This window comes from Ochotona curzoniae, unplaced genomic scaffold, assembly GCF_017591425.1.
Source record: "Ochotona curzoniae isolate NIBS_2020 unplaced genomic scaffold, NIBS_Ocur_1.0 scaffold_2453, whole genome shotgun sequence".
Classification (NCBI taxonomy): domain Eukaryota; kingdom Metazoa; phylum Chordata; class Mammalia; order Lagomorpha; family Ochotonidae; genus Ochotona; species Ochotona curzoniae.
This window is the reverse complement of record NW_024467094.1, coordinates 11,356,073-11,379,766: the sequence shown is the minus strand read 5'-3', so window position 1 is coordinate 11,379,766 and position 23,694 is coordinate 11,356,073. Positions and strand designations below refer to the sequence as shown.

At 56.1% G+C, this 23,694-nt stretch overlaps 1 protein-coding gene across 1 annotated transcript in view; it reads right to left on the bottom strand.

Moving 5' to 3' along the window:
- Window positions 1-6,713: 6,713 nt before the first annotated feature.
- Window positions 6,714-23,694, bottom strand: part of RTN4RL1 (reticulon 4 receptor like 1) — a 74,160-nt gene continuing 57,179 nt past the window's right edge. Inside the window, exon 3 of the mRNA XM_041000861.1 lies at window positions 6,714-8,014. Within this exon, the coding sequence (XP_040856795.1) occupies window positions 6,714-8,014 (1,301 nt within the window). The remainder of the gene's footprint in view (window positions 8,015-23,694) is intronic.

The window sequence follows — 23,694 nt, the reverse complement described above, 5'->3', positions numbered from 1 at the left end:
ATCAGCGCCCTTACCATCAAACAGAGGGAGTTTGAATTTCCCCTGCTGCTTCCACGGTGGGGGATGAGGGAAGGGCAGCACTCATAGGTAGGGAACCCCAGGCCTGGCAGGAGGGGGAAGGGGCTCACGTGTGGCTGGGGTTCACATGGGAGGGGGAGCTCACGTCTGGCTGGGGCTCACATCTGTGGACCACTGGAGTGCCTCACACTCGACAGATGAGGCTCAGTGACAGGATGGCACGTCTGAGATGCTGCTGTGTGTGCAGAGTACCTGTCTCCTTGGCCCTGCTTGCTTTCTGAGTGCGTTCCCATCCCCTCTCGCCCCTTCGACATCCCGTGGGGCTCTGCTTTATGCCCACAGGGTCTGGCTCTTGCAGATCACACTCCCACCCCTGCCCACGCCCTGCCCATGCCCTGCCCACGCCCTGCTTCCCTCTACCATCGACTAGGTCCGACTTGGCGTCTGTCTTCCTCAATGCTGCCACTCAGAGGGCATCACTGTCTCGCACGTGACTGTACCCCAGAGTCCGGCAGACAGGGAGGGGTGATGCCGGGTCCTCTGACACCTCCACCTGTTTCTGTCTGGAGCACTTGTTTCCCTCACCCTCCGTGCTGGCCTCCGGGGGAGGTGGCACTTTACAGAGATGGAAGACTTTAATACACGTCTGCTTTCTCTCCCTGTTCAGGGCCCTGCAAGGGAGCAGCGGAAGTCACCCCGCCGCCATCGCTGCTGGCAGGGGCTCCGAGAGAGGCCAGGGAGAAGGAGGAGGAGTGGGTGCAGCGGGATGTGGAGCCTCGGCCAATTTGGAGAGCACTGTGACCTGAGCACCCTCCGCGGCAACAGTGTCACATTCCCGGCGCAGGCATGCCATTAGTGTGCCCGCTGCCACACACAGCGGTGGCATAAAGGCAGCGCTTTCCCCACCCGCCCCTGGTGCTTAGAAACTGGCGGCTCTAATGAGAAGCTGGAGCTGAAAGGAGAGAGATGGGGGGCACGACGAGCAGGCTGCGGCAGCGCGTGAGGCTGACCCACTTCTTGCCCAGGGAACAGGCACTGAGACGCTGCGTCAATGAGTCGTGGTCGCGCCTGGGTGTGCTTATTGCTCCCAGAGACCCCCTCCCTGGACCCCTGCCATGTGGTACATCACCTGCTCTCTTTCTCTCCTGGGACAACCTCTGCCCCTTCACCCAACGCCTGACTACAGCTTTCTCAACACAGGCACACGTGCAGGTGCCGCTGTCGGGGGAGAGGGGGTATCCTTGCCACCCCCACTGGCTTTTTAGTTGTGCTGTCAGTTATTTAGCCAGCAGTCTATGTTTCTGTGTATCTTTTCTTTCTTTCTTTCTTAGCACTTATATTTATTAACAGCCTAAAAAGGAGGAGCCAGAGGAGGGGGTGGGGTGGGGGCGGGGTTTGACTGAAAGCCCTGTGAGTTAAAAGGGACAATTAGAGCAGCAGAGATACTGAGCACAGAATGGAAAAGGGCATTTTAACGTTCAAAGGTTCTTGAGGTATTTTCTGAGTAGACAGAGGTAAAACAAAATTGGTCCATTACGAGCTGATAGTGGCGGGTTGGTGACGTGGGATGGAGTAATGGCTCACACAGAGGACGTGGAACCCACAGAGCTGGGCTGGGAGGAAGGCCACAGCCGTGGCAGGCGGCTTCAGACCCAAGTCCTCTCGCCCCTGCTTAGTGCAAGGACAGCCACGGCCAGCAGCTCCGGTGTGGGCATTTGACCTGGCCCCTAAGCTGCAGTTGACGCACCGCTCCGATTCCACCTTCCTGCCTGCACCCTGGGAGGCAGCTCAGATGTTGGGTCCCCTCTCCTCACCTGGTGTTCCAGGCTCCTGATTCTGTCCTGTTCTAGCCCAGGCTATTATAGTTATTTGGGGAGGTGAACTGTCTCTCTCTTTTCTCTCTCTCTCTCTTAAGTATGCATGAGTCCAGCAGGGCTTAAGCCACCATTTACAATGTTGTCATCCATATCATAGCTGCCCCTCTTCCCATCCAGCTCCTTCCTCATGTGCCTCGGAAGCAAGCAGCAGATGACCCAAGTGCTTAGGCCCCTGTACCCACATAGGAAACCAAGACAGAGCTCCAGACTCTTGATTCAGCCTGGGCCACACCAAGCTGTTATCCACATTAGGGGAGTGAACCAGCAGACAGAAGATCCCCTTCTCTCCCTTTCCTGTTGTAGGAAGTTAGAAATTATCCTAATGTGTGTGAGAGGAGCCGACAGAAAACAAAGTATATATTGTAGAAACACACCTTGGAAACAGCCTGGTCAGTATTTCAGGTACAAAGTCAGGCCCAGACCCCATAACGAGGCAGGTGGGCCGACCTATGAAAGGCTCCCGAGGAGAATGCTCTTGACTCAGCACCTAACTGCTCGCCGAGCATGACAACCCCGGGAAATGAAACGCTCCCAGCCGTTCCTGAGGCAGGTACCGGGGAAGCTCCTCTGCCTGGCGCTGGGTGGGTCACCCGGCCTGACAGCACTCACGACTGAGACCTTGGGGGGATTGTTGACTACTTCACTCAACAGACCCTCTGTCCTGGAGGGGACGGAGAAAGAACCCCACTCCCCTACACGCCCCAGCTGAGTAGAGACTGTGCACCCAGCTCCCAGCTCTTTCCCCAGTCTCCCACCTGGCCTGCCAGGTAATATCTCCATGAAGCCGTGGGAGCTGGCTTTCCCAGGTAAGATGGCTGGGCACTCTCCCTGGTTCCCTCAAACTGTCTGGAGACGTGCCCATTGCATCTGACTGCGGCACTGTCCCCTTCACCCTTGCTGATTGCCACTGGCTCATATCTCACATTGCTTCTCAGGCAAAGAACCTATCCATACACAGCATCTCCCTCTGTTTTGAATAATAATAATAACAACAACAACAACCTTTAAAACACTGTCAAAGGACACAGAGAAAGGCAGGCTTCCTCCGGTTCAATATGAGGTCAGGGAGGGATGGATTGAGGAGGGGATTCCCCAGGGCAGAGGCAGAGAGCTGTCTGGGGGAGTAGCAGGTGTCTGAGGGAGGAGGGGCTGACAGATCCCACCCAGGGCTTTCCCAGCCACCAGCCAACTCATCCTCCCTGAGCCCAGGTCCTATAGCTTCCCAGTGCTCTCCGCCTCCCTTAGACTTGCTCGCAGGCCAGGCTGTGCTGGGACCCGCTGGCCCCCACTGGCCCCCGGTGGCAGAGTGCTGAGTGATTAGTTAGGTGATGAGTAAACATTTGCTAAATGGGATTCTTGGCTTCCTGGCAATGCACAGCCCCCGCAGAGGAGGGCGAAGCGCAGATCGTGGGAGGGGGCTCTTCCGTGTGGTCAGCAGAGCGGGCTCAGGGCTCCCGTGGGCTGTGGGCAGAGAGCCATGTGGACAAAGAGCTGGAGGTGCAGGGCCTGGGTGCCTGAAATGTTACAGCAACACTATGCCAGAGTAGAAGCAGCAGGTGTCTGGGAATGGGACTGCGGCCCGGGCAGGCTTCCAGCAAGCGGGTGAGCGCTCCAGCTTGCTGGCACTGGGAAAGGCTCTGGCTGTGTGCAGGAGGCGAATGGCGAGGATGGAACCCACTGTTGAGAAGCTTAGGCAAGGGGGCTGCGTGCTCAGGGAGAGGTTGGGAGAGGGGGCTGGAGGAAAACCCAGTGGGAAAGCTCTGAATTTGTTCCACATCCAGGGCATAACACAAGAGCCAGAGAGAGAGGTCCTGGAGGCACCCGCGCCTCCCAGATGCACAGGGTCTTCAGGGACCCCAAAAAGGGGCCATGACACACCCTCAGCCCACAGCACAAATCCTCCCTGCCCTGGCCAACTCATCCTCCTGAGTTCTCTCTGACTCTCCGACCCCAGCCACTTTCATTGTGGGGTGGGGGTACATGGATCCCGCCTCGGCTCCCAGGGATGCACCTTCTCACTTTGATGTCCCTAGCAACTGGGCAGCAGAGCTCTCGGTCAGCGGTCAGTGTTGTGGAAATGTACTCTAAGGGTGGTTCCACTCTCAGGCCATGGGGAGAATTTGTGTGGGGGATACTCAGAGGTCTCCAACGGCCCTTCTCTCCCAGCCCCTCCAGCAAGAGCTGGCTCTGTTCCCAGCGAGCCCGGTATGGAGAGCATGTGGTAGGAGCAGAGGGGGAGCTGCTTCTGGGCCCATCCAAAGTGCTGAGCAGGTGGAAAAGGCTCATGGGGTCGTGGGAGGAGGCCGGGATCTCCCCACGCTGGGGGCCCACAGGGCAGGTGAGGGAGGCCTGAAGCAGCTGAGCAGGGCTGCCTCTCTGTCTGCCCTCCTGGAGGACAAAGTCCCAGCAACACACCTGGGGCCCAGACCCTACAGCCTGGCCACTGATGCCCACTAACAGGCATCTTGAGGCAGGCAGGAGCAGGGGACCTGGCACCAACGCCTGGCTTCCTTGGCATGGGATTTAGTAAATAATAATAAAGTCCATGGGCTCCTGATTTTCCCACGGACAACCCTGCTTTCTAAAGTTGGAAATGCAACCAACAATGCAGTAGCACCCTCAGGCTCTGATGGATAGCCAGGCCCTGGCCTGTGTCCCACCAGGGCAGACACGGCAGATGGCCTTTTACACTGTGCTCCTGTTCCGAAGGCGTGTCCAGCAAGGCTTGCAAACACAGCCCTGCCACCCTCAAGGTAGGCTAATCTCTCCATTCCCCCACAACAAGCAAGGCCTGTGCAGGGGCTGTGTGGGTCAGCCTCGTCTCCACAGCCCCATCTCCACAGCCCTGGGATAACCGGCTGTTCCCTCGCAGCTGCTGCTGAGGCCGCCAGGGAACCAGCCGGGAAGGATCCAGGATCCAGGACCAGCCTGCTCTGGGGATGCACAGAAAGGGAGCCAAGTCAGGGCCGCCAGCACGTGGGAAGTGACTCATGCTGTATGCGGGCGAGGGAAGGACGGGGGAAGAAGGAACACGCGTGCATGCGTGTGTATGTGTGTGTGTTCACTCCTGCCCCCACCGCCCCTCCCGCTGGGAGCCCTCGCTCTGCCACTCATCGGGAATGCGGGGTGAGCAAATGGAAAACAGGGTTCCTGGCCAAGAGAGACATTTTTTTTTTAATTGTTATTCTTTTTCCCTCCTGTAATCAGATTCAGCATCTCTCACTTCTCGGATACATCTTCTCAGGTGGGAAGTTCACATCTGTGCAAAAGTGTGAGAGAGATTGTGCCCACCCAGGGGTCCTGGTCGGTGCCCCTCCCCTCCGTCTGCCCTTGTCTGTCCCCATTCCTGACTCCTGAGTCTAGATATCCCCTGACCTCCGTCTGGCTCCAAGCAGCTCCTGGCCAGGAAGGCCAGGGTCTCGGTAGTATGGAAGTACCTGAGAAGGTTCTAGAGATGCCCTCAGGGTTCCCCTGGCACTGCTCTCTTCCTGTCCCACACACGGGGGCCCTGGCCAGGCTGCCTACCACTCAGCTGCAGCAGACACAGACTGGCACACTCAGTTTCCCTGGCCTGCCCACAGTGTCACAGGCCAGACACTAGGCCGATGGCACTGGCTAACCCGTGGGCTAACACTGTGGGTGCTGCCTCATCTGTGGGCTTCAGAAACCAGGGGACTACTGCTCTTCCTTCTCCATCCAACCAGGCCCCTATGCCTGGGGCTCCCCCAGGAGGGGACTGGAAAGCTGGGAGGCCACAGGTGAGGCTGTGTTGCATATAAAAACAAGGTGATACTCTATAAATAGCTGAGAATATTGGTCCCCTGGAATGATTCTTGCTGCCTTCCCTTCTCTCCCACCCTCCCCATTGATATCAGGCCCCAGGGCCCAAGTCCAGCTAGTCCATGGACTGATCTTGGCAGGTTGACATTCGGGACAAAAATGCAACTACAAGTCACTCTTTCTAGAAGTCTCCAGTACTGTCCTTAGTTGGGCAGATATAGAATTCTGTATAGTTAGTCAACACAATGAGATGTACAGTTGGAGACGGGGTGGCAGGCGGAGCTGTGCACGTGTGTGTATACATATATATGTGTGAGTGTGTGTGTGTGTATATATATATATATATAAGTGGACATAGTTAGAAAACTGCACCTTCTGTGAGAACCTCACCCATCGTGTGGGGTGGAAGTGCTAATTTTCAGCCTCAGATGGTCTTTCCTTTGGTAATTGGTTCTTGGACCCCAGCCGTTGGGGCCCGGGTCTGTCAGGATTGCCTGAGACACCAGCAGTGAAAGGTGTTACTCCCCCACCCTCCCTCGCCCAGGGAAGGACCCAAGATGGAGTGGGATTGGATTGTTCCAGGGCAAACAGACTAAATGGCCTTGAGCAAGAGTGGGAGGGTTCCATTGCTCCCAGGCTGCTGGTCGACCCAGCCTCTTCCAAGCTTGGCTTCCTTTGGGAACAGTGGGCTCTTCGGATCTCTCCCGAGAGTCAGCGTCCTGCTGGCAAGAGCTCAAGTCCTATGCAGGTCATTCGTCCTGGTGTTGCTAATGAAGGGTCCACCCCGTGCACCTCTGCCCACCTCGCTGGAGCGGACGCTGTCCGTGGGTGACTGGCTGGTTGGGGGCAGCTGGGTGGGACATGCCGATCCCCTCCCACGTGGGGCTGTACATTTTGGGTTTATCATCCACGGGGTAGGGTCCAGCCGGCAGCCCATGGGCTCTGTTGGCCTGTTCCTGCTCCTCCTCGTAAAGAAAAGAAAATAAATCGTGTTCCTCGATGGACACGTGGCAGTGCAGGAGCCGGCAGCCTGAGTCCTCAGCGGAGAGTGACTGCCAGCCCCAGTATCCAGGCCAGGAGTGAGGCCCGCAGGAAGCCGCCTGCGGAGGCCTGCTGCACCCCGCTGGGGACGCGGATATGGGTCCTCCGGGCACACTTGCCCTTCCTCTTGGGCCGAGCCGTGGGCAAGATGTCAAAGCTGAACTTATGCTGGTAGTCAGGGATGTAGTCCGGCAGCTCCTGCACCTGCTTCCCAGCGCCGGCCTTGGAGATCTGGTTGCGGTTCCGGTGGCTGGTGCAGTTCTTGCCGGACTTCTTATGGCCCTTGTCCCTGGCGGGGCCGTGGGACGGCGGGTGGTGCTCCTTGCGGGCAGCCCTGTCGGTGGTGGTGAGCGTGTGCGACTTGATCTGGTGGGGGGACGCCGGCGGCCCCGTGCAGTTCCTGAAGTCGTCAGCCCTTAGCAGCTTCAAGTCCCGGCCTTGCTGCAGCTCGGGCGCAGCGCAGGGGACGGCGGAGCTGGAGCCGCGGAACCTGCGCAGCCACTCCCACAGGGAGCGCGCCCCGCAGCCGCAGTCCCAGGCATTGCCATTGAGGCGGAGGAACTCCAGGGCGACCAGCGGGGCCAGGCAATCGCCCTGCAGCTCCGTGAGGCTGTTATTGAAGAGGAAGAGGGTGGTGAGCCTGTGCAGGTCGTGGAAAGCCCGGCGGTGTACCCAGCGCAGCTGGTTCTCGTGCAACAACAGGCGGTCCAGGTTGACCAGCCCCCGGAAGGTGTCCTGACCCAAGCTCCACAGCTTGTTGCCATGGAGGAACAGGTGGCTGAGGTTGACCAGATCCACAAAGATATCGTCCTGGAGGTACTCGATGTGATTGTCCTGCAGGTAGAGATACTGCAGGCTGTGCAGGCCGTTGAAGATGCCCGCCGGCAAGGCGCTGAGCCCACACTTGTAGAGGTAGAGGGCGTGGAGCCTCACCAGGCCCTGGAAGGTCTCGGGCGCCAGCGTCCTCAGCTGCCGATTGTCCCCAAGGTCCAGCTCCTCCAGGTGTGCGAAGCCCTCGAAGGTGCCGGGGTCAATGAAGGTGAGGTTATTGGAGTAGATCCACAGGGTGACCATGGTGGGGCTGAAGTGACCTGGTTGCAGGAGGCTGATGCGGTTGTTCTGCAGGAAGATGCGCTCGCTGTCTTCAGGGATGCCCTCCGGGATGGTGGCGAAATTGTGCGCCTGGCAGCTGACTGTCATGGGCGCCGGGTAGCATACGCAGTCCCGCGGGCAGCTGCCGCCCAGCGGCAACTCCCCGGCCAACAGCAGCAGCAGCAGTGACAGCTCCACACAGCATCCTGGTAGGGGGAAAGATAGCAGAGCCAGGTCAGAGGGTCGCCCTGCAAGGAACTGGGTGACTGGCACAGGACCCTTCCACGCATGCTCTGTCCTCCTCTTTGCGCTTGGGACCCCAACCCTTCCTCCACCCCCCTAGAACTGCTGCAGATGGAGGAAGGCAGGGGCTGGGCCCAACCCTGGGAGCCACATGGGAACAGGTGCCTCTTCCTGCAGCGGAGGCTCCCCATCTGTCCTGGGGGGAAGCAAGTTGGGGGTGAAACCTTGATGACCCCCTGCCTCCTGAGCTGCACCCCACAGTGTCCAAGCACCTCCTCTTGAGCTTGGCCAGTTCTGCTGGCTGGTGGGAGGATGGGCATGACCCCTGCCCACAACCAGGTCATTTGGAGCCTTCAACCTGGCTTGGCAGCCTGCTTCTAAGGAAGGGAATCTCTATGAGACCACCAGATTATCCCCAATAACCAATATGATCTACACGAAGTCCCTTGTTCAGTGTTTTCCGTTATCCCACAGGAGACGGCACCCAGGTTCGTGTCTCTAAGACACAGAGGAGGACAGAGGTCTCTGCTGCGCAGCTTTGTAGATGTCCTGAGAGGCCACAGGGCTGTGACAGGACTCGGGGGAATGGAGCAAGGCAGTGGGGACACAAGCACGGGGCTGCCCCAGGGCCCAAGAGGCAGTTGGTCAAGGCCAACTTCACCCCAGCCACCTTCTCCTGCCCCCTCCCCATCGCCCCTGGCCCCCATTGTGGCTGCAAAACCAGGCCACGCCTCTTGACTGTCTGCAGCATTTCCTCTGTAGCTTCCCCTTAATTGGGCATTAATTAGGCATTCTTTAATGGATCCCGAAAAATAATTTATTTTCGGATGTGTCCAGCCTGTGGTCGGCTGAGAGCCCCACACTCATTAGCACAGCAGCCTCATTACAGACAGTCGTCGTCACCTGCCTTTGCCCAGGGTCACGGCTGGCCTGGCAGCCTGCGAAATGTGCCAGGGTGTGGGCGACAGGTTCCTTCCTGCCCCCGTTGGCTTCCTGCCCCTTGCCCTCCAGCCTTTCCAGTCAGGCCCCTGGGGATAGCTGCCACATCTGGGGCACCTCAGCACCTCTTCCTCCTGCCAGCTGCACCCAGGGCCTCCAGGATGGGAAGACAATCACCCCTCATCCGCTGCCCCAAAGCCCAGTCTCATGCTGGCCGGCCGCCCAGGCTCCTGGTCCTGCCACTGCCTGAGCTCTGGGCTGAGCCGGCCTCACCACCACTGCCATCTCCTCCTCGCATGCAGAAACAGCGCCGGCAATCAGTGACAGCTCCCAGCTGTTGGGAGTTATGGGCTCCCAGAGAGTGGCAGCTGCTTCCTGTCCCCCCCACCCCGTAATCACCCGGCTCCGACCGAATGCTCAAAACGCATAAAAATCATCACACGTAATTTGCTTTCTGCATAATTGGGTTCGCTTGTGATTTCAGTGCAATTATGACCTGGGAGGCGGTGGTGGCGCAGCTTTGAGGACCCCTTCCGGAAGAGGCCATGCTCCACGTGGCCTCAGAGGCGCCTTCAGTCACCCCAACCACAGGACAGCCCACAGGCCGGGCCAAGGCTGCTGTCCTCCAGCCTCAGTCCTGCCTCACCAAAACATGCATAGGCCATGACGGCTAAGGCCAGCCTTCCCCACCTGGAGCCCATGCTGCCCCCCACTGGTCTTAGAGCTGCCACCCAGACACACACACACACACACACACAAAGCCCATCTCCATCTGTAGAGGCAGGCTGGTATGTAAGAGGGTAGGGGCCGGGGCTCCAAATCACAGCTGCACTGAGGGACCCCACATCTCTCTCCTGCTTTAGCAGCTAGGAGGGGGGCCTGGTGTGATAGCCTAGTGGCTAAAATGCCTCGCCTTGCATACAGTGGAATCCCATATGGGTGCTGCTGTTTCATGTTCTGGCGACTCCATTTCCCATCCAGCTCCTTATGTGTGGCCTGGGCGGCTGGCCAGCATGAGACTGGGCTTTGGGGCAGCGGCTGAGGGGTGATTGTCTTCCCATCCTGGAGGCCCTGGGTGCAGCTGAGCAATAGAGGACGGTCCAAAGCCTTGGGACCCTGTACCCACGTGGGAGACCCAGAAGAAACTCCTGGCTTCTGGCTTCAGATTGGCTCATCTCCAGTTGTTGCAACCAGTTAGGGAGTGAACCAGTAGATGGTGGATCTTTCTCTCTGTCTCTCCAAGAAAAATAAATACATCTTTAAAAAAAAAAAAAAAGAGCTGGGGGGGTGGAGCTCAGCCACAGGCAGAACCAACAACACCCTCATCTCCTCTGTCCACTCACATTGCTCACCGCTGCCCAGGCGGCACCTGCAGGAACCCACTCCCAGTGATCTCCCTGTGCTGTGTCCCTGGGGTGCTAGGCTGTCCTGGCTGTCCCCTGGTGGTGGGTGTTCAGTGTTTCAGGCAGAAAGGGCTTGGGCTTGGGGTGCTGCAGGGGCAAAGGCTTGTCCTCTGACGGGAGTGACACTAACCTCAGGAGACATTTGGCCAGCTAACTGGAGCTGCATTGTTCCCCTGCTGCTACTGTGGCTGTTTTTGGAAGCCGCGGGATGGAGTTCTCTGAAATGACACCCAGGAAAGCTGGGGCCCCCTGGAGACATAAAGTGGCATAGCCTGCTGAGACAGAAAGTGGTGGCCTGCATGGGGGAGTCACTTAAGTCCCTGGTGTAAGGTGGAAAAGCCAGACCTTCTAAGAATCAAGGTGGACAGGTGGGTGGGATGAAGGCATTGTCCAGGGAAGAAACATCTTACCCTCCCATGGCCAGGGTTCCAGAAGGAGGCAGGGCCCCAGCCAAGGCCTGCCTCACACACCTGTCACCTAGAGGAGGCTGGGGGGCTGGGGGACTGGCCTGACACAACATAGCCCAAGGACCACAGAGGCCCCTCTGGAAGCCGGCTGCTGGGACCTAAGGGGAGCTGTTGTCCAGCCCCCATGGCACTGACCTGCTTGGATGCCAGAGGGGCTGATCCTCCTGCAGTGGGATGAGTAGGCATTAACTCAGAGAGTGAGCCTGCCTCTCTGGCCTGGAAGTCGGCTCCATCTGTGGATCCCAGATCCGCTGTCCTAGGGGACCCCGGACCAGGGGTGATCTCTGGCACCCACAGAGTCTGAGTTAGCTGGACCCAGCCCTGGGTTTTCTGTTACTAACCAGTTTCTTTCCCAAGGAGGCAAGCATTGCAGGGCTCCTCTTATACCCCTCTTGCAGCCCCTTGGGAGGCCTGACCAGCTGATTGCTTTACTAATGCATTAACAACCAGGAGACTAAGACTGCAAATGAGCAGGGGGCCTGGCCTCAGGTAATGGCCTTGGAGCCCCTCTTGCAGCCTCCTCAGCCCACTCTCTGTGGTGGGGTAGACCCCTTCTTTCCCTGGGGTGGTGCTGCCTTGAGGGTCAGGAGAGAGCATGGCTGGCCATTCCATGGCACAACTGCCCCCCTTCCTTCCTCCTCCTCTTCCTCTACCTTCCCCTCAGTCCCTCCTCGTCCCTTGCACATCAGAGCTCACCTGGCTCCATTCAAGACTTGTACAAGGTGCCTGCGGTGTTGCTAGCACCAGTGTGGGGCGAGCCCTCAGAACTTCTTAGCTGATAGTGGTGGGGAGCATTTAATGCCAGGCTGTGGGACAAGTGCTGGGCACCTGGGCATGTGCGTGGAGTGTGGTGGGGCTCAGCCTGTGCTGCAGCCCTTACCGCTCAGCTACCAGACACAGACAGCTCCTCCATTTGCTGAATACTGGGTGTGTGAACTGGGTCTAAGAAGGGTCCCTTGGATTCAATGAGAGGTGGCATGCATGGCTCCTGGCTCGGCATCCAGGTCCCGGCCTCTGATCTGGGAGAGCTGGGGCTGTTGTCCCGCTAACAGACAGCATGCATGCAGCTGACTCGCTCAGGCTACTCAGCAGCCCCCAGATGTGCTTGTGAGTGGTCCCAGGGAAGGGGAGGCAGGGTACAGACCTGCTTCCCAATGGGAAGGGGAAAGGGCACAGCATCTGCAAAGGCTAAGAGACTTTTGTGTTTAATAATGTTTACATAGTTGAGAAGGATATAGGCTCTTGTCTTAATCCTGTCCCCTCTCAGACTCTGCCAGAGGAGTTTGTCATGGCACCAGTCCCGTCTGCATCTCGGGGACCCTGCAGTGTCTTGGACCCTGGGAGCCGGAAGGGAACTGAGAAACCCACCCCCATCCCTGGGTCTGACAGTGTGCCCCAAGAGCCGCTCCCCTCACCTGCTGCCACGGAAGAGGCCACTGCTCCCTGTCCCCTGAGCTGGCCTCTCCCTGGCTCCCAGGCAACCTGGGGAGCTCTCTGAAACCTAGGCACTGGCCAGCCCTTCTGCAGTGGCCCTCCCCCTGCGGGGCAGAGGGGCCTCCTCCCCTGCTGCCCAACTCCCCCCTTCCCACTGCTCCTCTCTAGGCCGATCGATGCTAACCCAATGCTCTCTGTGGATGGATAATGGCCTCAGGCCAGGCCGGCGGCACTCACCAGGCTGCTGGCGCCTCAGGCCCCTGGGCACTGTCCCTCTCCATCCAACCCAAATGCAGGCTCCTATTTGGTAGAGTGCCCTCTGCCCTGGGAATCTGGCCCAACCCCAGGGACAAGAAGACATCCAGAGTACACCAGGGATCTGCCGGGCAGCCCCATTTGTTGGGGTGGGCACCATGGTCAGCCTCACCCTTTTTCTGGCACAGGAGAAAGAAGGTTTCGCAGCCTGGGTTTGAAATCCTGGCTCCCCCACCTAGTCAGCTTGTCCTGTTGCTGGCATGAGCTTCCCTTCCCCCACCTGTCAAGTGTGTGTGTATGGTGGGTAGTCCCTAAGTCTGTGGACCCTGGCGCATCCCCCCACACCTCCATCACATTCCTGCCCAGGGGAAGGCAGCTCCTTCACTGATGCTCTCTTTCCTACCTTGCCCCATCACGTAAAAAGCCTATGTGTGAAAGGGGGCATTGTGGTGCAGTGTGTTATGCCAGCATCTCATATTCGAACACCGGTTCGAGCCCTGGCTGCTCTGTTTCTGACCCTACTCCCCGCTAACACACCTGAGAAGGCACTGGATGACAGCCCAAGTGACTGGGCCCCTGCCATCCACATGGGAGACTCAGATGGAGTTCCAGGCTCCTGGGTTTGGCGTGCCTCAGCCCTGGCTGTTGGGGCCAGCTGGGGGAGAGAACCAAGAGGTGGAAGATTCTTTCTCCCTGTCATTCTGCCTTTCAAATAAATAAACCTTGAAAGAAAGAAGGGAAAGAACTGTCTGCTCAGGGCGGTCCTGCCTCTGTTTGCCTCACATGGCTACCACCCTCACCTCTGCTGTAATGCCTCTCAGTGTTCTTTCTGCCCCACCCTGTGTCCCCCGACACAGCAGCCAGGGGTCTTCAGCAGGCTGCTCAAGCTCCCATCTCACTCAGCAAGGGCCCTCCATGTTCCAGGTGCAGCCCAGAGGCCCCACTGAGCTGAACATGCCAGCTGGGGCAGGGGGGCGGGATGGCTTGGAGGAAGGGGGATGCAGTCCCAGGTCTGCCCAAGGTCATGGGCAGGTTTGTCTGGGATGGAAGGCCTTCCCTGGGCAGACTCATGTAAATCAGGATGAACCTGCCACATTTTCTGAGGGCCAACTCTCAAACAAAACAAGCCAGCTCTGTGTTGCAGGAGGGGGTGGGAACAACTTACCCACCCATCAGGCCCAGCAGCAGCAGCAGCCCAAGAGGCAGGCCTGGGCCCAGACTGAGCCTGTGTGCTAGGCGTGGCGTACAAGTGTCACAGGAGCCTTTGTGCATCCAGATGTGAGTTTGTCGCTGTGTGAGCCACACATACCTGCCTGTGTAAGCAGGTAGGCCTATGTGTACACGAATTTGAGTACATATGTGTGCACTTGTAAACTCACACTTGTCTCTAGGGGACCAGATGTGGGGCTGGCTGTTGGGTCCCCTTTTCTCCTGCAGCAACCTGGCTGTCACCCTCCAGAGAAGGGGGCTGCTGGGGCGCGAGTGCGGGTGGTGTTGGGCGGTGAGCCATCCCCAGCTCCTCTGGGGCTCCAGATCACTCTCAGCAGAGCAGAGGGAGGCTTCTTATTGAAACAACCTTGCAGCATCCATCTGCCTGGCCCACACCCTGGAACAGGCCTGGCCAGGAGCACCGTGCTCAGTGGGCAGCTAGATTCTCAGGGAACCGTGCTGAAGCCGCCCCTGGCTCCCCCACCCTCTGCCTATAGGGTTTCCCCACTCCTCATGGTGCAGGGTACTGGATGTGGGTGGTCGCTCAAAGCTGGCCCAAGCAGCCCAGCTATCCAGGCACTACCCAGGCTCATCTCCAGTCATGGAACCTCCTGGAACCTTGGTTTCTTGGTCTGGAAACAGGTCAGAGAACATGCTGACTATGTCACTGCAAAAAGCTCTTCCCCCCAGCCCCTGTTTCAGGGCTCCATCCAGCTGGGGGGGGGGAGGGGGTCCCTGGCTTTCACCTTACACAGGGCCCTGTGGACGGACCGAGTAGACTATGGGGCCACAGATGGGCTCAACCTCAGTGCTAAGGTTTCCTGCCAGGTCCAGGCTGCAGGTGCGAAGGCACCTTGAACTCTTTCCCCTCTGCCCTTCACCTCTCGTCTGTCTCCACCTGCACCTGCTAGCCCTTACTGATGTACTGAGGTTTGTGTAATGTGTCCTCATGTCATTCAGCTTTGCTCCTTGATTGGGGCTCGGGGGAGGGAAGAGAACCAGGCTGTCACAGCCCAGGTTCCAGGGCTGAGGAATTGCAGCTTCGCACCATCTTGATGGAGGATCTGGGCTGTGCCTCCTCCTTGTTGACACCAGGGAAACCACCTGCACCTCCCCAGCTGTGGTTAGTACGTGCCCATCGAGTCTCATGAGTTGCCATGGTTTCTGTTGGGGCAGTCTCCCCTCTCCCCACGAGGGCAGGACAGTCCTTGATGGCAAATGTCCACTGGAGTCCTGCAAGGAAGTGAAGTGGGGCTCTATCTAACCCTGCAGGGCCCAGCCCTGGGCATGTCTGAGGTTGGAGTTGGACTAGGGGACAGGTGGAGACCCTGTGCCAGAAGCCCTGGACTTGGCGTCCAGTCAGAGTTCAGCTCCTACCCCTAGACTGGGAGACTGTCCTTGTGTCTGAATCACCAGAGCCCAGGGCTTGGGTTCACAGCAATGAGAGATTCCTTCTCTTGTGGGGCCAACATTCTAGCAGGGAGGACAGAGTTAAGCAAGAGGAGCCAGTTAGGCCCAAAGTGGCATATGGTGATGGTTGGGAAGGGCTCCCAGAGCAGCTGAAACTGGAAGGACCAGGAGCCAGGGTAGGGGGGTAGGAGAGAGAACAGCAGGTGCAGGGCCCCCAGGGCAGGATTGGGGCAACTGACAGGGGCAGCAAAACAGCAGCCAGGCATGAAGGACCTGAAAAGCCACAGCCAAGGGTTTGCATCTCAGACCGCGTATGGTGCGAAGCCACCGATGGTCCTGAGGTGGGGCTGACAGCCTTGGCCTTCACTCCCCAGAGCTCCTGCCTGTCTGTGGCCCCTCCATCCCCAGAAACTAGTGGCTTGATTCTGACCAATGAGACACAGAGGAAGGGCTGCCAGAGGGAACTTCTGGGAAATCTCACTTTTCACTTTAAAAGGATGCAAGGGGAAAAAAAAGTGTTCTCCCTCTTGCTGGGGGTGCTGGGGTGGGGACAGCTTGGGGCGGTCCTGAGGTTTGAGGCCCCTTACCAGGGGCTCCTGAGAGAGCCTTGGGAAGCCCAGGAGTCAACCCATGCTAGAAAGTCCAGAATTTTACTTTTTAATTTTTATTGAAAAGTCAGATATACAGAGAGAAGGAGAGACAGAGAGGAAGATCTGTCTGAGCAGCCGCAATGGCTGAAGCTGAGCCAATCCAAAGCCAAGAGCCAGGAGCTTCTTCCAGGTCTCCCACGTGGGTGCAGGGTCGCAAGGCTCTGGTTCGTTCTTGACTGCCTTCCCAGGCCACAAGCAGGGAGCTGGATTGGGAAGTGGGGCCACCGTATTAGAACTGGCACCCACATGGGATCCCAGCGCATTCAAGGTGAGGACTTTAGTTGCTAGGCCACTGTGCTAGGCCCCAGAATTTTTCTTATGTGACACCCTGAATCCTCTTCTTGGGAATCTATTTTAGATTGGGATTCCCATGACCTGGGAATGTGAGATCTTCTATTTAGCCAGCCACGTGAGACTTCTGTTTACAGCCAGAGGTCTAACCCAGGCTGTGGCTTGTCCTCCCATGCCTCAGTTTCCCCCTACTCCCCCAGCATCACCAGCATCCATACATCCCATAGCTGGAGAACTTTGGGGTGTCCAACCATCCATACCATCTGCACGAGTGATGGAATGAGTGATTCAATTCTAGCTAAAGGTCACTAGGTGTTGGGCTGACAGTCGGCACCTCCTCCAACCACAGGCTCACAAGCCATTCCCTGGGAGCCCTGCATGCCGCTGCGAGGGGAGAGGCTACCCAGGGAGCTCAGGCCCCAGGCTCCCGTGTTGCCCTGCACACCATCACTCCAGCTGGGGCCCAGCTCCAGCACAGCTGTTCTCAGGAACAGCGGGTGGTGCCCAGGTGGCAAGGACCTAGCATGGGGTCTCCAAGCCCTGTTTTCCTTTAAAGTCACTCATCAACTTTTCTTTCACTTTCAAATCATAATTGCCAGGTGAGGAGAACATAAAAAGCATGGAAGTTAAAAGGAGGAAAATCACCATGGTCCCATTACCTCTGACAACTGTTGACAGGGCCTGTTGAAGCCTCCTTCTAGCCTGCCTGCATTTGCAGAGGGCCCTATAAAATTTAAATTAAAAAAAAAAGTATTTAAAGCACAACTTTGGGCTTGGTGACAGCACCACGTGCTTTCCATGTGTCTCAGGTCACGGCATTCCCTCTAGGTGTGCTGGGAAAGCCCCGGGGAGCCCAGCAGGCAGGAGGTCCTGGCTCCCAGCAGAGGACGACCCTTGCCACCCACACGACCAGACCACTCTTCTTGCACTTTGTGGAGACATGCCCAAGGTGCTATGGGAAGGGTAGGGGCTCTCCTAGCCTGCGGGTGTGTGTGTGTGTGTGGGGGGGGGGGCTGCAGGTAGCACAAAGTCATGGAAGAAGCAAGAACAGACGCACTAACAGAATTTTTCAGAATACCCTACTGTACGGACAGAACATAATTTATTCATCTGTGAATCGTCCTTGTCTATGAAACATTCAGACTGTTTCTCATTCTTCAGTGTTATAAATGATCACAGCAGAGGTGGGATGGCTAGTCTCCTCGCGGGAGGGCCGCTGGGAAGCTCAGAATCCAGACACCTGTCACGAACTTGTGATTGATTCACACGTGAGCGCAGCGATGCTGCTGCTTTCCATGAAAACAAAACAAGGCTGGAAGGGGGAGACCTTTGGGCCCGCGGCTCTGTCCGAATTCCTCATCCCGAGAGCAGACTGCTGTGTCAAGGTCCTTTTGGTGCACACTGGCACGTCCCCTTGCAGACAGCTTAGCTCTGAACGCTCAATTCTCACCTAGAAAATCCCCAAGCCTTTCCTCTGCTTTCGGGAAATGCACCTGCCGCCCAGGACAGGAGGGGTCTTTGCCCCGTCCCACCCCCGCAGGGGCAGCAGCTGACTCCTAGACCACACCACTGCCTCCAGCTCTGGGTGCTTTGTCCCAGTCTCCCCCGCCTCCCCCGAGCTTTGTTCCAGTCTCCCTTATTTATTTTCCTGTCCCTGTGCCTCACACCCATGAGGCCCAAGAAATGGACCAAGAGATGGGAATTCTTGATAATGCCAGCATCTGTAACACAAAACAGGTCTTAAGTGCCAGCCCCAGGGGTTTGCTGGAGTTGGTGCGACAGAGGTGGGGTTGAAGGTCAGATTAAATTGGACTAGGAACCCCCAGAGGGACACTTGAAAGAGACTGCTGAAGAAAGAGTTTCCGGCAGGGGCGAGAGGCGGCTCAGGCAGGCAGTGTGCAGTGCACCAGGCTGGCTGGGTCAAGCCTGCTTAGCGGTGCTTGGTGGTGACAGGCCTGGGTTCACACATCCTCCCCTAGAAATCTGAAATCTTGTCTTTTTCTCCCAATAATGAGTTGGTATAAAAATGGATCTTGAATAAAATTGTCTGCAGTTTTCAAATTTCAAACTGCATTAGTCAAAATATATCAAATTTCCATGTGCTGACTTTTCCACCTGCTTAAAATCTGAGCCTTTGCAGCTGGAATTTATTGAAAGAGCAATCCCCTCTCGAAAAGTAAAAGGAAGAGGTGTGGGGAAGCGGGCTGGAGTCCTGGCTCCTCCCGACTGCTCCACCTCCACCCTCCAACGGCCTGTCAACAAAGAAAATACATGCGCACACACGTGCACACACACACGTGAGAGGCAGAGGCAGGCCTGGGATCTGAGTATCAATCCAGGGCTCCCAAGGGGATGGTAGGAACCCAAAACATGGGAGCCATCACTGCAGCCTATTAGGGCCTGTACTAGCAGGAAGCTGGCATTGGACACTGAAGCTGGGCATCAAAGCCAGACCCTCAGATGCAGGACCTAGGCTTTTTCCTCCCTAGATTTATTTATTTTTATTGGAAAGTCAGATATACAGAGAGGAGAACAGAGAGGAAGATCTTCCGTCTGTTGATTCACTCTCCAAGTGGCCACAGTGCCCATTTGGAATCCTCCAGGGTGAGGAGGACAGAGTGGACGTCACCACTTGGGAGACCCACATTCCCCATCGGAGCCCCCAAGATGAAGTCTCATGTCTGCTTCCCACCCAGCTACCTGCCAGCACGCATCTGGGGAGGCAGCAGGAATGGCTCAGATCCTAGGGCCCCTGCATACACATGGGAGACCTGGATGAAGCTCCTGGCTCCTGGCTTCAGCCTGATCCAGCTCTGGCTATTGTGGGCATTTGGGGGTGATTCAATGGATGCAAGATCTCTCCCACCTTTCTCCATCACTCAGCTTTTCAAATATAAATGAATAAAGAAACTTAAAAACAAATCTACCATTCTCTTTTAAAGAAGAAAAAAAAAAGGGGGTGGGGGGGGGAATCCTCTAGGGTGGAAGTGGCCACAGAACCAGGACTGAAACCCCAGGCATCTGACATGGGACGTAGGTGGCCCAAGGGACAGTCTAGCCATCATGTCCAATACATGAGTCTCAGGCACTAGGCCAAACATCTGTTCCAGCAATGATTCCTTTTATTTCCTGGGTGGCCCAAACTCCTCCGCCACTTTCCCCAACACCAGATTTCTCCGTGCTGGGCAGTTTGTGCCACGCGGCGCAGACACAATCATTCCATACTCTAGACTTTCATAAACGCCCACTATGTGACTCAGCAGACAGCAGGCCTATAATTGTATTACTGAAGCCAGTAATGGCTTCTTTGTCCTCATCTGTTCACCCTCTAAAGTGTTGGACCCAGCTGACCCTTCTTCTAGAACTTTCTCCACTTCTGAGATGTGGCTTTGCCATTTTTCACTCACCTTGCTTGCTCCATACCCTGCCTCCCCAGGCCCTGTACCTATCCCAGCTGAGCTCACTCAGACCCAAGTTTCTGACATCATCGCCATGGAGGTGAGGGGAGAGGCGCATCTCATCCCTCAACTCTGGACTAGCCACCCAGCTCCCCATCTGACACTGCCACATCGTTCCAGTTCAATGTGTCCTCAAAGCGTTTTCTCATCCATCCTTAGAGACTGAAGAGTGTAGAAGTGTCTCTTTCAATTTCTCCATTTCCTATGTATGCTTTTCCTTTGACCAACTAAACCCCATCAAACCCCACCAAGATCCAGCTGTTACACCTTTAAATCATACTGGAGTGATGGGTCAATTGGCTAGTCCTCCACCTACAAGTGCTAACGTCACATATGGATGCCAGTTCATATCCAAGCTGTTCCACTTCCCATCCAGCTTCCTGCTTGTGGCCTGGGAGAGCAGTAGGAGACAGTTCAAAACCTTGGGACCCTGTACCTACATGGGAGACCTGGAGGAAAAAGTTCTGGGTTCCTGGCTTTAGACTGAATTAGCTCCAACTGTTGCAGCCATTTGTGGAGTGAACCAGTGGATGGAAAATCTTTCTATCTATTCTCCTTGTCTCAGTTAAGTCTGGCTTTCCGATAAAAGTAAGTAAATCTTTGGCCTGGTGTCGTGGCCCAGTGGCTAAAGTCCTTGCCTTGAATGCACTGGGATCCCATATGGGCGCCAGTTCTAATTCCAGCAGCCCTGCTTCCCATCCTGCTCCCTGCTTGTGGTCTGGGAAAGCAGTCAAGGACGGCTCAAAGCCTTGGGACCCTGCACCCTCATGGGAGACCCAGAAGAGCTCCTGGCTCTTGGCTTTGGATCAGCGCAGCTTGGGCCAGTGCGGTCACCTGGGGAGTGAATCATCAGATGGAAGATCTTCCTCTCTGTCTCTCCTCCTCTCTCTATATATCTGACTTTGCAAATAAATAAATAAATAAATAAATAAATAAATCTTTAAAAAATAAATAAGCTAGAGATCTCGTGCATGCCAGTGGTTGTTCTGACCCGGCTTGGCATAGCTAAAAAGAAAAAAAAAAAACTTAAAACAAAATAAGTAAATAAAACACACTGGGGCCAGCACCATGGCATAACAGGCTAAAGCCACTGCCTGTGGTTCAGGCATCCCATATGGGCACAGTCCTGGCTGCTCTACTCTCAATCTAGTTCCTTGCTTATCATTTAACAAAGCAATGGAAAATCGCTGAATGCCTTGGGCCCCTGTACCCACATGAGAGACCTGGAAGAAGCTCCCAGTTCCTGGCTTCAGATGGACCTAACTCCCTCACTTGTGGTCATTTTGGGGAGTGAACCAGCAAACGGAAGATCTCTTTTCCTCTCTGTATAACTCTGACTTTCAATAAACTTTCCAACCTGGGACAGGTGTTTGCAGCAGCATTAAGATGCCACTTGGGATCTCATACCCCATATCCGAGTGTCTGGGTTTTTGAGTCCTGGCTCTGCTTCTGACCCAGCTTCTTGGTAATGTATACCTGGAGAGGCTACAGGTGATGGCTCAAGTACTCAGGCCCCTGCCATCCCCAAGGGAGAACAGGCCTAAGTTCTAGACTCTTGCCTCTGACTTGGACCAGGCATTTACTTTGTTTTGCCTAAAGATTGATAATTTATTTATTTGCAAGGCAGAGCAAACAATGGAGAGAGGACAACACAGAGATCCTCCATCTGCTGCTTCACTCCCTGGATGGCCGTAGCAGCTAGCTGGGCCAGGTGCCAGGACGTCATCCTGATCTCCTCAATCAGTGACAAGGGCCCGAGCCCCTTGGCCATCCTCTGCTGCCTTCCCAGGCGCACTGACAGAGAGCTGGATTAAAGTAGAGCAGCCGGGGACTCAGCCATAGGGCACTGTCACCACTGCCCCACATCCCCGGCCCCACCTCAGCTGTCCCCCAGTGGGATCTCCCCAGCCCCTCAGCCTCCGCTGCCAGCCCCGAAGCTGCCATGCCACCTGCCTGCCTGCTCTCTGCCTCCCAGAAGCTGCCTGCGGCACCAGGATAAAACACAAATTCCTTCCCACTCCCGGCACCCTAGCCCATCTCTCTGTTCTTCCACGTTCCAAGCTCGTTCTTTGCATCAGAGGTTTTGTCTTGGTTTATGGTAAGATACACAAATATTTATTACAAATAACCTAACATTGACCATTCCAGCGCATGCAGCTCCATGACACGGATATTCGTGGCACTGCACGCCCAGCCCCACTCCCTTTCATCCCCTCTTCAAAGGAAACCCCAGCCCAGAAGCACTGACTCCCCACTCCTCTCCCCACTCCACCCGGCCCCAGCCCCTGGCAACCGCTAATCTGTTTTCTGTCTCTGTGGATTACCTGATTCTGGATATTTCATACAAATGCAATCATACAATGTTTGCCTGAGAGTTTAAGCACGACAGATCCTACACGGCCCACTCTGCCCCAGGCCTTTACAGAACTGGCTCCTAGTTAGCATTCAGGTCTCAGCTCAGACTTCGCCCCTGTCCAAGGCAGATGTGCCCTCCTGCCCCCTGGCACTCCTGAATTCTTGAGTACCCTGTGCTGTTGACTTCCCTTTCAGCACTTGGCACACACCTGCTTAATCATTTGTTTATGTGCCCATTGTCTTTCCCCCTTGTTCCTGGGGATATCACAGGACAGGGCCAGGCACCTGGGAGGCATGCACTTGACCATGACTTTGCAGATTGCGTGAGGCAGGCCTTGGATGGAGCAGGAGCCATTTACAGCACCGCCGACACACAGATGCAGGAAGAATAGAGGGAGGTTACTGGGGAGGGGAGAGAAGCCAGAAAAAGTCAGGAGGGAAGGTGAGCCTGGAGCAGGGAGGGAGGCTGGGCTGTCACTCAGGGAGGAGGGGGAGGGCACTGCTGGTGGAAGGCGCTGCATGGGCAGAGGCCTGGGTGCCGCAGGAAGAAACGAAGGGTTTTGAGAACAAAGTGCTAGGGTGTTCTGTGTGTAAAGACATCAGTGGGCCAGAAGCTGAAGCCTGAGGCAAGTGTTGTTCTTAAGATAACAGGGTCAGATGTAAGAGGTCACCAGGGTAAGTCACTAGCATCCAGAGAAGGACCAAGTCAGGCTAATGCCAGCTGTCTGCGATGGCAGAGAGTGATACCACGTTGATAAGGTCCGTGGTTGGCAAGGCCAGAGTCTCGGGCAGCACACGTTCCTAAGGTGAGTGGCCACGTGCTCTGCTCTCCCTCTGTGCATGCGATGACCCACCTGAGGCCCTGCTGGCTGGGATGGTGATGAGTCCACAGACAAGACCCTGCAGGTGAACCAAGTTGACAAGAAATAGGGTTCTTAAATGAAAGCTGCTGGCACAGGCACTGAATCGTTCTAAGAGGAACCTCTGGTCTGCTTTTTTCAAAACCTTCTCTGTCTTTTCTCCTTCCATGTGGCCCCCTCTTCAAACCCTGGTCCACGTTATGGGGGCAGGTGGCAGCACCTGGGGGCCTGAGAGATGGTGTCCTTTTAGGAGGAATCCTGCCATATCTGTCTGCTTGTTGCTTCCCAGGCTTCCACAGAGAGGAGATCCCAGACTAGGGAACCCCAAGAGGTTCCCGCGGAAAGGTAAAAGGAAAGAGAAGTCTGTTTCAGTGGAAAAAAAAAAAAAAAGGAAACCGTCAACATTGATATATTTTGGGAATTCGGTTTGCTGCAACATGTCAGGCCCTGAAAAGAAAAGACAGGGCCCCCTTTGTTGTTTTCTCCTCCTCTAGCCGGCCTGGTTCTCCCAGGTGCAGAACACACGGCCACAGAGAAAGGTGGGCTAGTGCATGTGACTCTTTTTTCCTTTAAAGATTTATTTTTATTGCAAAGTGAGATATACAGACAGGAAGAGAGACAGAGAGGAAGAACTTCCGTCCGATGATTCACTCCCTAAGTGACTGCACTGGCCGGTGCTGTGCTGTTCCGAAGCCAGGAGCCAGGAATTTCCCCTAGGTCTCCCATGTGGGTGCAGGGTCCCAAGGCTTTGAGCCATCCTCGACTGCTTTCCCAGGCTACAAGTAGGGAGCTGGATGAAAAGTGGAGCTGCCAAGATTAGAACCAGCGCCCATATGGGATCCTGGCGCGTTCAAGGCGAGGACTAGCCACTAGGCCATCGTGCTGGGCTCTCAACTTTCTGATTAAAAGAAA